General features: G+C 41.1%; 1 protein-coding gene across 2 annotated transcripts in view; it reads right to left on the reverse strand.

The window, feature by feature from the left end:
• Positions 1–1,324: 1,324 nt before the first annotated feature.
• Mtarc2 (mitochondrial amidoxime reducing component 2) overlaps positions 1,325–14,986 on the reverse strand; it is a 37,182-nt gene continuing 23,520 nt past the window's right edge. The window contains exons 5-8 of one of the 2 annotated variants that reach the window (XM_027934793.3): positions 11,697–11,758; positions 11,414–11,485; positions 6,397–6,550; positions 1,325–2,262 (exon numbers count right to left, since the gene is read on the reverse strand). In XM_027934793.3, the coding sequence (XP_027790594.1) occupies positions 6,424–6,550; positions 11,414–11,485; positions 11,697–11,758 (261 nt within the window). In that variant the 3' untranslated portion in view covers positions 1,325–2,262; positions 6,397–6,423. Of the gene's footprint in view, positions 2,263–6,396; positions 6,551–6,963; positions 7,074–11,413; positions 11,486–11,696; positions 11,759–14,986 lie in introns of those variants that run through there. The other variant, XR_011703963.1, reaches the window with a different exon arrangement.

Genomic DNA, 14,986 nt, shown 5'->3' on the forward strand with positions numbered 1-14,986 from the left:
AGGGGTATTACAATAGGAGATAGAGATTGTGCTCAACTCTTCATTACAGCAAAGATACCTGGGGACTTATAGGCAAGAGGCATAGGGGTCAGATAGAAAATCACTACCAGGAGACATCAAGGGGAATGAGACTCTTATTAAAGGAGTTCAAGGTGCAGTTTCATGTCAGGGCAAGGTGAGAGAGGAGGAACTTGAGCCAATATCCAGAGTGATGAGCTATCAAGGGTGGGGGAATTCTATCTAATCTGACTTAACAAGATTCCTGCTCAGAACCTGGATTCCACAGGCCTGGGAGGGGTGGGGGATTGGGGAGTGGAACCAAGTTTGAGACCTAGTCAAAAAAAGGACCTACAGTGAAGTTTGGTCAAGGAGTCTTTGTCAGGCTCAGGTAAACCACCAGTCCCTCTGTCTAGATCTGTCCATGCAGAGGGAACATGTCTGGGATTAGAGAAGGGAGAATTCTCAAAGGGGAGTAGACCTTTTTCCTTTAGCAAGTAATTCATTTCAGGGCCCTTCAGTCCTCAAGAAGGATCCTTCTAGAATGTTGGTCCTCATCATAGATGTACAGGCCCAAACAGATACTATCCTCTCTTCCAATCCTGAATCACCCTCACCCTCACTCCTATGAAATCCAGAAATTGTGTTCAAAGTACAGAGGTCACTGTTTCTCCAGCTGTTGGGATGCATTAATGATCTAGACTCTTCCAGGGTTGGCTGGAGGGAGAAGAGGGTTGGGTAAATCTTTCCTCCCTGAAAGAAGTGTTGATTGATTGTGGTGTGCCACTGAGTATGTGGGTGAAGTGTGACTCATCAGTATGGCACAGGACTTGAGTTCTGTGTTCTCCACAGAAAGACAGCTCCGAGACACTGACGCCTCTGTGTTTCTGTCTGTCTCCCTCCTTAATCTCTTTGGAAAGTTAAAAGGGAAAATATGGCTTTTTTATTTTAGTGGTTAGCATGACTTTCTCATTTTATCACTTCCCAAAATGTATCAGAGGATGGCTTGATTACTACTCTCACCTCACAAGGTGCCAGGGATGAAGGTTAACTTCAGTCCCAGAAACTTGTGAAAGAAAATGAAGAAGAAAAATGGAGAAGGAAGAAATACCTGCTCCTTATTATTTACCACTAGGAAGTGTCCTCATCTCAGACCAGCCATCTGTGTACCTGCAGTTCCTGACACCTACACCCACCAGTGACAGGAGGTAATGTCTGTGGAGTCAGAGTGTGTTCAGAAAGGGTCAAGGAAAATGAATGACAGTGACTGATGTTCTAAGATACAATCAGCAAAGCCCTGGAAGACTCAGAAACACCAAAGACAAAGTAGGACTGAGATTTACATTTATTAATCATAAAGAAACCAGAAGATTATAAATGGGTTAATCATTTATATATTACTTCAGTGAGCATTTTTTTGCTTAGTCATCAAAACAGTTCATTTTTCTTTGTCATAAAAAATACACATGTATTTTTAAAAGTGTGTTCATGCTTTCTTCTTTCCATTCCTTGTCTCAAAATCCCATTTTCTTCTAAATTCCATTTTCCTCTTTATCTTCCTGGGAATTCCATGGGGTGTATTGTCAGACATAAACAAATTATTTTCATAGAGCTTAGCAGAGGCATAGTCAAATGTAAAAACAAGGTCTAGAAAATAATTTCTATACTCAAATATGACCCTGATTCCACAATGATAGGGTTAAAAAAAAAAAAAAAAAAAAAAAAACACCAAACAGATGAGTGAAACATCAATAGGGCTCAAGAGACAGCTCAAGAACAACTGTTAGGCACTTGTGAGCATGTTAACATGTAAAGGAGCATCAGGAAACAATTTTGTTGCTTGCATTTCTCCTAAAATGAAGAATGATAGGTAAAATGTATATACATTTAAAATATTTTCTTGCGGTTTTCTTCGTTATTGTTGTTGTATTTGTTTTTAACTGACTTTAAACTTTCTTTAAACTCATCAATAGTAGAGTCAGGGATTAGAAAATATGACAGTTATAGTAACATTCAAAATAATTTTATAGACAATTTTGTTCATTTAAAAGCCTTTCATTACCTAAAATTTATATTCCATCATATTCCCAAATGACTTCCAAATACTTTTTCTTGCATTAACTCAGAGCATACATAACTCTGAAAAGTCAAAAAATAGAATCAATTACAGGAGAAAAATGGTTCGAGGCTGGGTGATAGGGATTTGCTGAGGTATTGTTGATGCTGTTGATAAAATCCTGATGGATGCCTCCTGGATGATAAAAGCTGGATAAATAACAAGAAATTCTGATTATTTGGTTATTTAGTCTACTGATCATAAATAATCAAAGTACCCACAAAACACTTATTGAGGTTACAATGCAGGCAATATAAACTATGTTGTGCCCAAGTGCCAACATGGAATAAAGCAGCCTGTTAAGATTGAGTTCTATGTATATACACACTTTCTTTATCCATTCATTTATTGAAGGGCAGAACTAGGTTGGTTCCATAGCTTAGTTATTGTGAATTGAGCTACTATAAACACTGATGTGGCTGCATTACTGTAGTATGCTGATTTTAAGTCCTTTGAGTATAAATCAAGGAATGGGATAAAATATATATATATATATATATATATATATATATATATATATACACACAACAAATAAAAAAAATTGAGTTCTGCAAGGGCCCAGAGCAAGAGGTCTTTCTTACATGATTTTGCTATGGTTTGAGAGTGTTTACTAAGGGTTCTCATGTTGGAGGTGTGATCCCCAATGTAGTAAATGGATCTTTAAGAAGTAGGGCTTCTTAAAGGGAAGTGGTTGGGTCATTAAAGGGTATGTCCTTGAAGAACCTTGAGGTAGTTTTATGGAATCCCAGTTATCTCAAAGTAAGTTGTTAATAAGCAAGTGAGATGGGCCCCTCCCTATTCTCTGGCTTCTTGTTTCACCAGGTGATCTCTCTCCACATGCTTCTGCCCTGATGTTATCCACATGCTGTGACACAGCCAAGGAGACTCTTATCAGAGGCCAAACTACACGGGATCACCCAATCTTGGACTTTTAGCCTTCCAAACTAAGCTAAATAAACTTCTCTTTATTATAAAGTATCCAGGATATTTTGTTGTAGCAACAGAAAATGTACTAATCACACAACATGTGGGGAATGTAGAATGGAAACAACCCTGGAAAACAATTGGTAAGATGCTAAATAATATGCCTACACCCCACGGGCCAATAATTCTACTTTCAGGAATCCAACTTACAGAACAATCCTTTAATTTTTAAATGTTCTTATCCAGTATAATATTATTTATAATAAAAGTTGATATAATCCAAGTGTCAAATACTGAAAAATTGTTTTTAAAAAGTGCCAATCATTTATATAATTCAGTGTTATAAAACCATCAAAGATGAATTTGAATAGATTGGAGAGTTCCACACCAACATATGCTTACAAATCATATATATATATATATATATATATACACACACACACACACAAACACACACACACACACACACATATATAATGGCTACATTACAAAAACAAAAATTCCTACCAGAATGAAGTTTATAAACAGTGATCAAAGGTGATTTCTTTCTTTTACTTTTCTGGCATTTTATAAATTTGCCATGGTGAACATATGCTGCCATTATAATAAAACATATAAACTTTAGTATATTTAAATTTGAAGTAGATAGACAACTCGAATCACATGTATTAACCCAAGTGCATGTATTAACTGATTTTTCTTTTTAAGGCTTTAGATGGTCTTTCAATTTATCCCATAAAGCTGGTCCGCCAGTATGCATAAACTATGGTGGGCTTGTACTTAAAATAAATAAGCAACACTGTGTTATTTTTAAAACCCCTAAGCAAGGGTCATAACCAGCAAAGAAACCTCTCAGTGTCTCCTCTTCTTCTGTGAGGTACATGGAGGAAGCAATGTTCAGAGCCAGGAAGCACAAGGGCACATTTGGAAATGCCCAGGATTTGTGTGAGGAGTGAAGAGTGATGAATTTGGCAGGGAGTTTAGGGCCCCATGGCAAGCAGCATCTGGGACACACTGAGGATCTATCTGGGCATTCTGCACCTCCCTCTCCTTGTCCACAACTTCCTCCCTCCTTCAATCACATGCCATCACCCCTGCCTGCCCTTCCACCTCTCCTCTCACCTCCCTCCACACCATCCCACCCATGGCTCTCAGGACCATCTGCCAAAAGCATAGCTTTGATTATGTTTGGCTTTAAACATGTTCCACACACCAACCTTTATTGCAAACTTACTTTCAAGAACCTACCATACCTGGCTTCATCCCTCTTCTCCATCCTCATCTCCCTTAGTCCCTGCCCTAGTGTCCTCCTTGGTCCCTACAAAGGTAAGAACTTGTAGGAGCTTCCATCCTAATAGACCCCTAGAGCACTCTGTGGTCTTCTTTCCTCAGCACGTTCAGGCTGTATCTATCCTCAAGCTTTCCTTCATCATCCCACCAGAAAGACTGTCTATCTCCTGTGAACCCACAGAGAACCCTGTCTGTCCTAAGTTACAGCTATTTCTTTATACATACAAATGTATGCCTCTGTGTCGGGTGAAGAGCGTGCCTCCTGGCTCTATCTCTTATCGCCTCTGTGTGGCACTAGGTTAGTTGACTATCTGAGCCTTTGTTTCTTGCCTATTATTATTTTTAAGTCATAGAGACTCTAAAAGGATGATAAAAGATGACCATTATCTTAGGATCTTTAATTTAAAAGGCATTCTGGGAGCTGAGAAATTGGAGGTCACTTGAATTAACTTTAGATGATTCTTGCCTCCCCTCCATTGCAAGAGAGCATCGGATTGGGTCACCTGGAGTACCCTTAACTGTTAAGGGGACTGGGTGAGTCTGTGACCAAGTGACCTGGAGGACCTCTAATGGTTAAGGTCTCACAGAGACCACTTGACTCAGGCTTTGATCCAGGTCCAGTCAATCATCACTGGAATAGGTGGACAATGGATCAGTTCCATTTATGTTAGATGGCTCAGATTTGGATTCACTCTTCCTGCAAATGGGGGACTTTAGAAATGGCAGGAACTTAGAAATTTCAATTTCCTTTCTAGTATTCACTGTATTTCATCAAACTCAAGATACACCAAATGTAAGATATACCATTATTTTATGCATCGTGAAGATTTTTTTAAAAAGTATTCAGAATGCTATAAGAAGCTGTGTAATTTTAAAGATGTTAAAACAGACATCTTAGAGCTGATGAAATATGGTTAGAGATATGGTTACTTGAATACGTACTCATAATAGGTAACCAATGAACAATTTTTTCCTTTTGCCTACCTCGAGGGTAAAGCCCATCTCACCTTTATACCCCTTACAGCACCTCAGACTGAGCCATGATGCAATGATGACAAAAAAAAAAAATCATAGCTATTATTTACTGAGCACTTTCTATGTGCCTGCTCTAATGCTGTAATTTTATATGGATTAATACTCAAAATAACTTTTATTGGTTGTTTTGGTAAGAACTAGCATCATTCTCATTGTGCAGAAAAGGGTACTGATACTTAGCTTAAATAACTCAACCAAGTAAGGAAGATGTTAGAACTACAAATCCAAGGCTGTCTAATGCTCAGTCTAGGCCTGTCTGGACCACCTTTGTACATCATCAGTCAGGTGGGTGGGCATCAATACTCAGTAGTGAGAAGTTCAGGCCAGAATAAGAAAGAAGTATGGTCAAGGTTTTTAGAGAAAAAGATATTTTAAGAGGGTCATAGATTTTACAGAGAAGTTAACTCAAAACTTCAATGTGAGGTCTTCCAACTGACTTTCTTATTCCTATAATATGAGGGTCAGGCTTACACCTCCAGGATTCAGGGTTTTTCTGGTCCAGTGAAATCAATGTGAGCACATTATTTTCTACCTCATGCTTCAGGATGCAGTCACCTTGAGGCACTGATTTTTTTTTTTTTTTCAAATTCAAACTACATTTTAAAAAACATGTTTGATTTTTTTTAAAAAAAGCATTTGATTTAAATATTTTTGCCAAGTTGAGTTTGAATAATTTACACACTTCCCCTTCACTTTTCTATCTAAGACAGAAAAAATATATATATAACTCTGGAGAATGGCTCACCTTCACCTCCTTATTCCTTATGGATATTCCTTAATGAACTGGAAACATATACCTGTCTCTGCCAGGGTTCTCCATCTGCATTTTATAATTGAATGGGAAGGAAGGATGGAGAAAGCTAGGTGGAAATACATAATTACAGAGGGGAATAGAAATGAAGGGCATTTTCCAATTCCAAAGACCAGAATATAAAACATTCACTCAAAAATTAAAGCAGCACAATAAAAAATATATATATATTAACACAAGAAAATCCAGCTTTGAGAACCTGAGTACTTGAAGCAAAACTAACCTTTCACGTGTCACCCCAGCAGATCCTTCACTGTACCATCTGATATACAGGGTCGCCAACTTTCAGGTTTCCAATTTTTTCCACTGAATAATAAATTCCAAAAAGTGGGGATGACTTGTATATTTTTTTCTCAGATGGATCACACAGACGGTAGCTGAAAGAAGCAAACATTCCTCATCAGGCACAAAAAGGAAATAACAATCTAGGTACTCTCCATAGAGCCCAAGGTTTCAGTCTGGTTATTTATACATCAATAGCAAGCCCCCTTTTTAAATGGTAACACAGAAATCTGTGGATAATTAGTCCAACTGTAAGTAATCCTGGTTTTTCTAGAAGTAATAACCTTAGAGTATGAACAATTTTTTCATGCCTTCAGTTTGAAGCTAAAAAGAAAAAAAACACTTGCACATGTAATCAGAATATAAATATTTTGCTTACATGAGTACCTTCAACTTTATAACTCCCTGAAACAAATGCTCATGAAATCTCAAAATGGAACTGCCCTGATCTCTAAACCTTCTGTTTACTGCACTTGAGCACTTTGCTTTCCACCCCCTCCAAGTTTACAAGATAAACTTGACAGTGTTGGAGTTCGTTGGTAGACAAAAATTAAGGCACAGATGCAGTGGGCAGGCGGTCTGGCTTAGAGTTGAAAATTTTTTTTTCCAAAGGTCCATCTAAAGAAAAGAAAATTAACTTCACTGAATTTTAAACAGCAAAGGACAAAAACAAAACAGAACAGTACATCCGAAGACTTCATCAAATAACCTTTTCTCAAATACCCATTGGAAACAAACAACAAAATAAAATAGAAAAAAATAGAATACAACACTAAAAAATGTTAACTTCAGTTTTTTTTTCTTTTTTTTGTTTTGTTTTGGTTTGGGTTTTTTTTTTTTTTTTTTGGTGTGTGTGTGTGTGTGTGTATGTGCAGGGAATCAAACTCAGGGCCTTGTACATGCTTAGCCAAGTGCTCTACCACTGAACTACACTCCCAGCTCTGGACTTAGGTCTAAAAACACATTCTACTAAGGACTAAGTTAGTGAAACTTCTTTAAAAAATAAAATAATAATAATCCTGACATTTAAAAAGCTCCTCTGGGCATCATAGGGCATGCCTACATCCCAGCAGTTCAGGAGGCTGAGGCAGGAGGATCATGAGTTCAAAGCCAGCCTCAGCAACAGCGAGGTACTAAGCAACTCAGTGAGACTCTGTCTCTAAATAAAATACAAAATAGGCCTGGGGATGTGGCTCGGTGGTCAAATGCCCCTGAGTTCAATCATGGTAACCTCCTCCCCACCACCCCAAAAAGAATCTCCCAGGTATAAAAACTAACAACCCATTCCATTCCATTTTTTCTAATATTTCATTATGCAATTCAAATTATTCTCATATATTTTGCTATTGATTCTACTAAAGGAATTTGAATTGTAATAAATATAATTAAATAATTACTTGAGGCCTCCATTTGGAAGTGCAAATATAAATATTATTAAAAAATTGATAAGAAGCTGGGCTTGGAATTGGGATACAGTGGACAGATTCCCCATGAGCATGGATAAGACTTCCGATTACCCTGTGGTGAACATGACGTGGCTGGGCAGACTGTGATGTGAGGCAGAGGCCAGGTGCCATAGTGCTGGTGGAATCGGCAAGCCCAGCCAGTGGTAATGCAGAAAATGAAACGGCCACTGATGGCTCCAATGGGTAGCCTCCAGCAAGGCCAGCCAGGGACCAAGTTCACCCTATTCCATTGGTCAAGTGGAGTTGGTGAACTTGGGAAAATAATTTGGGACAGAAGTCAGCAGGGGCCAAGAGAACCCAGATGTGTTAGGAGCTGGCAGGAGCCATGAGAGCTTAGATGTGCTGGGATCTGGCAGGGGGCAAGAGACTTCAGGAAGTGCTAGGGCTTGTTCCCGATGTTGGTGAACCAGAAACAAGCCCATACCTTGGAGGTAAGGCACCTGTACTGTTCAGTGCTTGTTACGCTAATGGCTCTACCATGGACAACTGACTGTGCAGATGGCAGCCACTGTGGAGCCAGAAACAGACACTGTCTGGTTTGATACCAGTGCAGGACAAAGTAGCCAGTGAGCTGAGCTACACACTGTCTGGATAATGATAGCAAATGAAGCATCCCCCATAGCAATATGTACCAACAGCTGTGCTATGTGTTGGGTGCAAGTTCTGTGGCAAGAACTCTGGGAGTTAAGCCACCAGGAACAGGTGACTCTAGGGCATGTTACTGGCCATCCCCTGTGACTAGCCCAGGGACTCATGAAGCAGATGCTTTGGTGAGGGTGCGGTGGTTAGAGCAGGCCCCTCCCACCAACCTGGCAGTACAGGTGTGAAAACAGTATGGCAAACAATGGGGCCTGGCTTTAACGTGGGATGCCCTGGTAGAGGTTTGTGCTCAGAAATATCCACACCCCTGACACCTGGGAGCCAGAGATGGTCAAGTAATGCATGGATGTGTCCCCCTGATAGGATGGCAGGTTGACTACATTGGCCCTTGACTGATGCTGAAGTGGCCCATGTTTGCCTTGATGGCATTTGATACAGCTACAGGCGTGGTGTTTGCCTGGCCCAATGGTCAAGCAAACCAGCGCACTGCGATTCACACCCTGACAGTGTTGACAGCCTGTACAGCTGGCCCATCACAATAGTGAGTGACCCAGGTACTCATGTCATGGGTGAGGATGTACAGTGATGGGATCTCAGTTACCAGTACAACAACGTCTAACACCTTTGTTGTCCAGGTGACAACAAAGGATCATCATGGAAGACCTCCAACACATAGATTCAATGGAAGCTGCATATCCCATATCACCCACAGTTGCAGGCCTAATAGGGATATAATGACCTGCTTAAGCAAGGACTTAGGACTGCAGTCAACACCCCCTCCACGGTAGGCACAGCACCTGAGGGCAACTGTGAGAGCTCTGAACAAGTGTGAATGGTCCCATGAGAGGCACCAGCTCCTGTGGAGGCTTTGCTGCACTACATAGCAGCACCACTGCAGGTCCGGGTGACAACCAAGGATGTTGTACTTAAGCCTGTGTTTGGGCAGCCAGGGAATGTTCATTTGCCCACTCCCATTGGATTGAATCAAGGGAAAAATATGGAGTGGACCTGGCCCTGGGCAATAAAGGACCCCACATGGGTTGGGTATCCCTGTTAGCCCCATGGGGAAAAGGTTTGGAGGGTGACCTCCTTGTAATACCATAGGTGACTAGTGAATCCCCCCCCCACCCCACCCCCCGCGGCCCATACATGTGACTTGGCCAGGTTCTGTGGCTGGGACACAGATTTTAAAAGGCATATTTATGGGGCTGGGGTTGTGGCTCAGTGATAGAGCGCTTGCCTAGCATGTGTGAGGCAGTGGGTTCGATCCTCAGCACTGCATAAAAAAAATAAATAAAATAAAGGTATAAAAATTTTTTAAAATAAATCAATAATGTTTATTATTTTCCTTCAGCCAATTCTGAGTTCCCGAGTGCTAGTGCACACAGAAACTGCTGGAGTTCAGGATCAAGCTATGAGTGTGGAAGCACCCAGGAAAGCTGCCACAGGCAGCCACCGTGCTTTCCAGGACTCAAAGCTGACATGCATTCTCCCAGATGGACGTGATTTACCTGCACTTGTACCTGTAAGTGCCTTATCCTTTCATCTGTTGGTGTGTCCTTGCCATCACTGTTGTGGACTGGACACACACCTACACCAGAGTAGCAAACACATCCGCCTGCTGAGTATGCACGGAAGTACCTATGAGTTCTACTGCCAGACTACCCAGGTGGATCCAGACTATATCCCTGAACAAGTGGACGTGACTGGGAAAGTCTTTTATTGCCACCTCAATATGGGATGAAACTGGAAGTGGTTTTTAGTAACCCCAGATGCTGGGACTTGTTTTCTGATTCTATGTTTTTGTAGTTTGCATTGTTGTTATGGCCTATGGACGCAGGATCTGCCCTCCTCACAAAGGATCATCGTGGAAGACCTCTAACACATAGTTTGTGTGGTGAGGAATCCCTATAGAGCGGGTTCAAGATGGCTATAGTTAGGCTCCTCGCTAGGGCTTCTGGCAGGCTATGTTTTTAGTATATAACCAAAGTCATGAACACCCTGATTCAGCATATGTACCAAAGGTCATAAACATGTGCTTGTGAGCATGCGCTCAGTTATGTAACCTGTTGGCAGTGGGCCATCTTTTTCTGGCCTGCACACATTAAAAAAAAAAGGCCTACGGAAAGACTTAAGGTGCAAAATGGGGCTGAGGCTGGCAGCTGGGGGCTACTGCCACCTCTGAATAAAGAATGTCTACTACTTAAGCTGTGCATGGTGGCACAGATCTATATAATCCCAGCAAGTCAGGAAGCTGAGCCAGAAGCATGGCAAGTTAATCTTGGCAACTTAACAAGGCCCTGTCTCAGAATAAAAAAGTAAAAAGGGCTGAGAATGTGGCTCAGTGGGCAAGCTCCTCTGGGTTCAACCCCAGTAATAAATAAATAAATTAATTAATTAATTAATAAAAAGAATGTCTACTATCCCCCCATGCACAGAAAAGAATCTGGGCACATGCTCAGAAACTCCTGAGTTGCTGTAATCTCAGCAACTCAGGAGGCTGAAGCAGGAGGATCACAAACTCAAGGCCAGCCTCAGTAATTTAGTCTGTGTCTCAAAATAAGAATTTTAAAAGGGCTGGGGATATAACTCAGTGGTAGAACATCCCTGGGTTCAATCACCAGTACCACAAAAATAAAACCAAAAAAAACTGATATAAGAGACATTTAAATTTCAGAATGGAATATTATATAATTAAAAACTTATCAAAAGCACTAAAGGGGAAAACAAAGAGGAAGCAATAAGTACTCATTTATAATAACTGATAGGCACACAGAGTGACAGGGGCTCTGGATTGAAAGGTCACATGCACCTCATGGCTGACATAGCACCCAACCCTTAGGTCAATATGGTATTTGGATAATATTAAAAACACTGGACTTGGTGTTCTACCTCTTCAGGGTTTCCAGCGGCTCCTTCCTGTCTATGATTCCAGTATCTGGGTCCACCGTAGTCATAATGCACCTGTCACACAATAACCATGGGTTAGGTGACATTCAAGAACCAATGGGCACTGTGCACATATTATTCAATTATGCTTTGTGTTATATATATTTACATGTATAGAAAAAATCCTGGTTGGAAATATTGAAAATTAAAGATTATTGTTTTGAAAAAAAAAAAGAACCAATGGGCATTTCATACCCCAAAGGTGAAATTTAGTGAGAATCCTTACCGGGGGCAAGACAAGACCTTCTTCATTTCTACATCACCAATGAGGAGTTCATCCCAGCAATCCTAGAAGGAAAGACGATATATTTTAAGAGTAAGACTTCTTGGGTCTTGTTGTTCATTTTTTTGGCTGGTACCAACTATGAATCAAGCAGAAGAAAACAGCACAAGAAGACATCAAGAACTGTCACATGTGGATGGGTCCAGGGTTCACTTCTTCCCCGAACTAGGGATTGAACCCAGGGCCTCATGCATGCTAGGCAAATGCTCTACCACTGAGCCATGACCCTAGCCTCAGGGGTCTACCTCTTGAGTCAGACTCAAAACCCTGATTCTGTCAGCACAGCAAGAACAAACTTCCTACAGAGTGGCAGTTTGCCATAACCATCAGAATTAATGAAAAGACTAATTTACTGGTATGCAATGAGATCTACAGATTGCAAGATAAGCCCACTCTTTCCTCATGGCTAAGCTATGATGGAAGGGAAGCTAAAACTGAGGTTCTTTGATGAGTGGGACATCACCCGAGGGGAGTCAGTCATGATTCACTATCCAACACTGCTACCTCCTGACCTCGGCACTGACATTCCACGGCCACTGGCTGTGCCTTGCTTGAACAGCCGGCACCACCCACATTTGCTTCACTCCTCCAAGGAAGCTACTATCATGATCCCTGTTTTACCCTAAGAGACAGAAGCCTAGAGAGATTTCAAAATCTTAGCGTCACACAAAGAGAATGTAGGGCAGCTAAGTCAGAAAATCTTTCTGATTATGAAAGCAGGACTTTTAACTACCCAACTCCTAATTCTCCCATCCATATTCCTACACAAGCACATACACACAGATACATACACACGAACATGCACACATATATACAAACACATACACAGAAACATATGCACACATACACATATATAAATATGCACACAGGCACATTTACAGAAACACACATATGAACATCTATACATACATATATGAGAAAGATGGACTAATTATATGTACACATATAATTTTTTTATTTTCATATACAGATATTCATTTACATACAGTAGTCCTTTGGTATCCAGCGAAATTGCTTTCAGGACCCCCTTTGGATATCAAAATCTGCAATGCTTAAGTCCCTAATATAAAAAGGCCTAGTATTTTCTCATAATATATGCACATCTTCCCATATACTTTAAATAATCTCTGGATTACTTATATAACCTAATATAATGTAAATGCTAGGTAAATAGTTGTTTAGGAAATAATGACAAAAAAGGCCTGTACACGTTGCAATTTTTTCTGAATATCTTTGATCTGCAGTTGGCTGAATCTGCAGACATGGAGGGCTGACTGTGTACATATGTTCAACTAGATACATGAACCCATATATGGAGGTTATATGGACAATTTTGTAGGGGAGGCAAAATTTATCTCTGTTCTTTTAGGGATTTTCAGCTCAGCCTGAGGATTAAATTGACATAAAACAGATCAATAGAAGAAAGGCATACAAACTTATTTAATACAATTCATTTTACACAGGAGCCTTCATAATGAAATTAAGACCCAAAGACAGAGAGTTAAACACATATACTGAATTGGACAAAGAGTAGTAAAATTATGAAAACGTGACAGGACAGAGGGACTGGGCAAGGGCAGCTAATGGGGTAGAAAAGTGACTCGGAAGAGGTTAGCTCCCCAAGGCTGGTTTGTACAGACTCCCCCAGCCTCAGCTTCCCTTCCCTGATAAGAAGGATACTTTCTTCATATCCTTTTGGAGAATGCATCTTTCTCATGGGAACTTCACCTCCTGCTTTTAAGGAACAGGACAAAGGTCAGTGTGATCCCCTTGCATCTGCTGTTTTCAAGGGCCTTTACTTCAAAATAATTAATATGTTTTGGGGTGGCATGTTCTTAACTCCTTTAATAGCATATATGACATTACATCCTTGTGGGAGGGGGCATGTAGAGCTATATAAAGACCAAGGCCTCTCTTGCTAACTGGAAAGCCATCGGGGTTCTTCATCTTTAAGGCACCCATGCCATCTCTGCTGAGACCTACTGATTTAAAGTTTGAACTTCACATGACAATCTGTTGTCCTGTTCTCCAGGTGACAAGCAGGAGGCATGAGGGATAGGCTTGGACAACACCACCATCTATAATTGGAGCAAATAATGTTCTTGAAGCTGTTTCCTGATATTGAAATAGAATGACTTTGGAGACCCCTCTAAAATTGAGAGCAACTTCCTTATGCTGAAAATAAAACCTCAGGGGCTGCCCCTGGCCCCCACTCGGCCCCTGGCTTGGATTGGCCACAGAAGCTGAGAGTGAGACTGCCCTGCCCTGGCCTGTCTAGCATAAGTGAACTAAATCTGCATCTGTGTATCACCTGGCTTTTTTTTTTTTCTTCTATAAATTATGACTGCTTTTGTGGGACTAGGTGACAAGCAATCTAGCTGTTTCTCCCCACTTTGATCAAACAGCATAAAATTCACTCTTTCTTTTTCCCGTTTCTCAATGCAAGTAGTCAGCTAAATCCAGCCAGTTAGGATCCAGACAGGGTCCCTGGGCTCGGCTGCCATTAGTAGTATCAACTCAGGTGAGTTTCTGAAGACCCTGAGTCTAAGGGATTTAATGAGAAATCAGTCTAAGGAAATTAAATCTATCCCTGAGCATCTGCAGCTTTGCTCCCCCTCAGGGGGCATGAGAGAAGGCTGAAGCCTCCCCCTTCAGAAGGCAGAGTAGGGCATAGGGTAGGGGTTAACACCACTCCATTTCTCCCTGTGTTGCTGATGACCACATTCTGCCCTGGTCCTCTTTCAGAGGCAAACTCCCGCCTGACCCCTAATACACTGAAAGTTCTCTGATATCTACTTGTGTCTTCAAAACTCAGAAATCTCTCACCTGATATGACCACAGCCAGACTGAGGGAAAGAGCTCTATGAATGCCCTGGGTTCCCAGTCATACTTTAGGAAACTGTTTCTGGGTGGAAACGAGCTTCACCTTTGGCAGATGAACTATGTAACCTTTGTAAAATTCAAGGACACAACATGTACGAATGGAATCTCCATATTCAAGTCAAGTCTTATTACACTCAGGGTTCAAAACAGCAAACCTACTGGTGGACCGTGCTCTCTCCCATGGGGTATGACAGAGTACTACAGCTCCAGTCCAGGGAAGGGAAGGGCTGGACGCCCTTCACCACACGGGGGCGCTGCGGCCACAGGAAAGGGAGCAACAGCACAACCAAGCAGGGCTGAAGGAATCCCATGCCCCTAAGCGCCTTACGTTCAATTGCCTTTTCCAAGCG

This window comes from Marmota flaviventris, chromosome 12 (genome assembly GCF_047511675.1).
Source record: "Marmota flaviventris isolate mMarFla1 chromosome 12, mMarFla1.hap1, whole genome shotgun sequence".
NCBI classification, from domain to species: domain Eukaryota; kingdom Metazoa; phylum Chordata; class Mammalia; order Rodentia; family Sciuridae; genus Marmota; species Marmota flaviventris.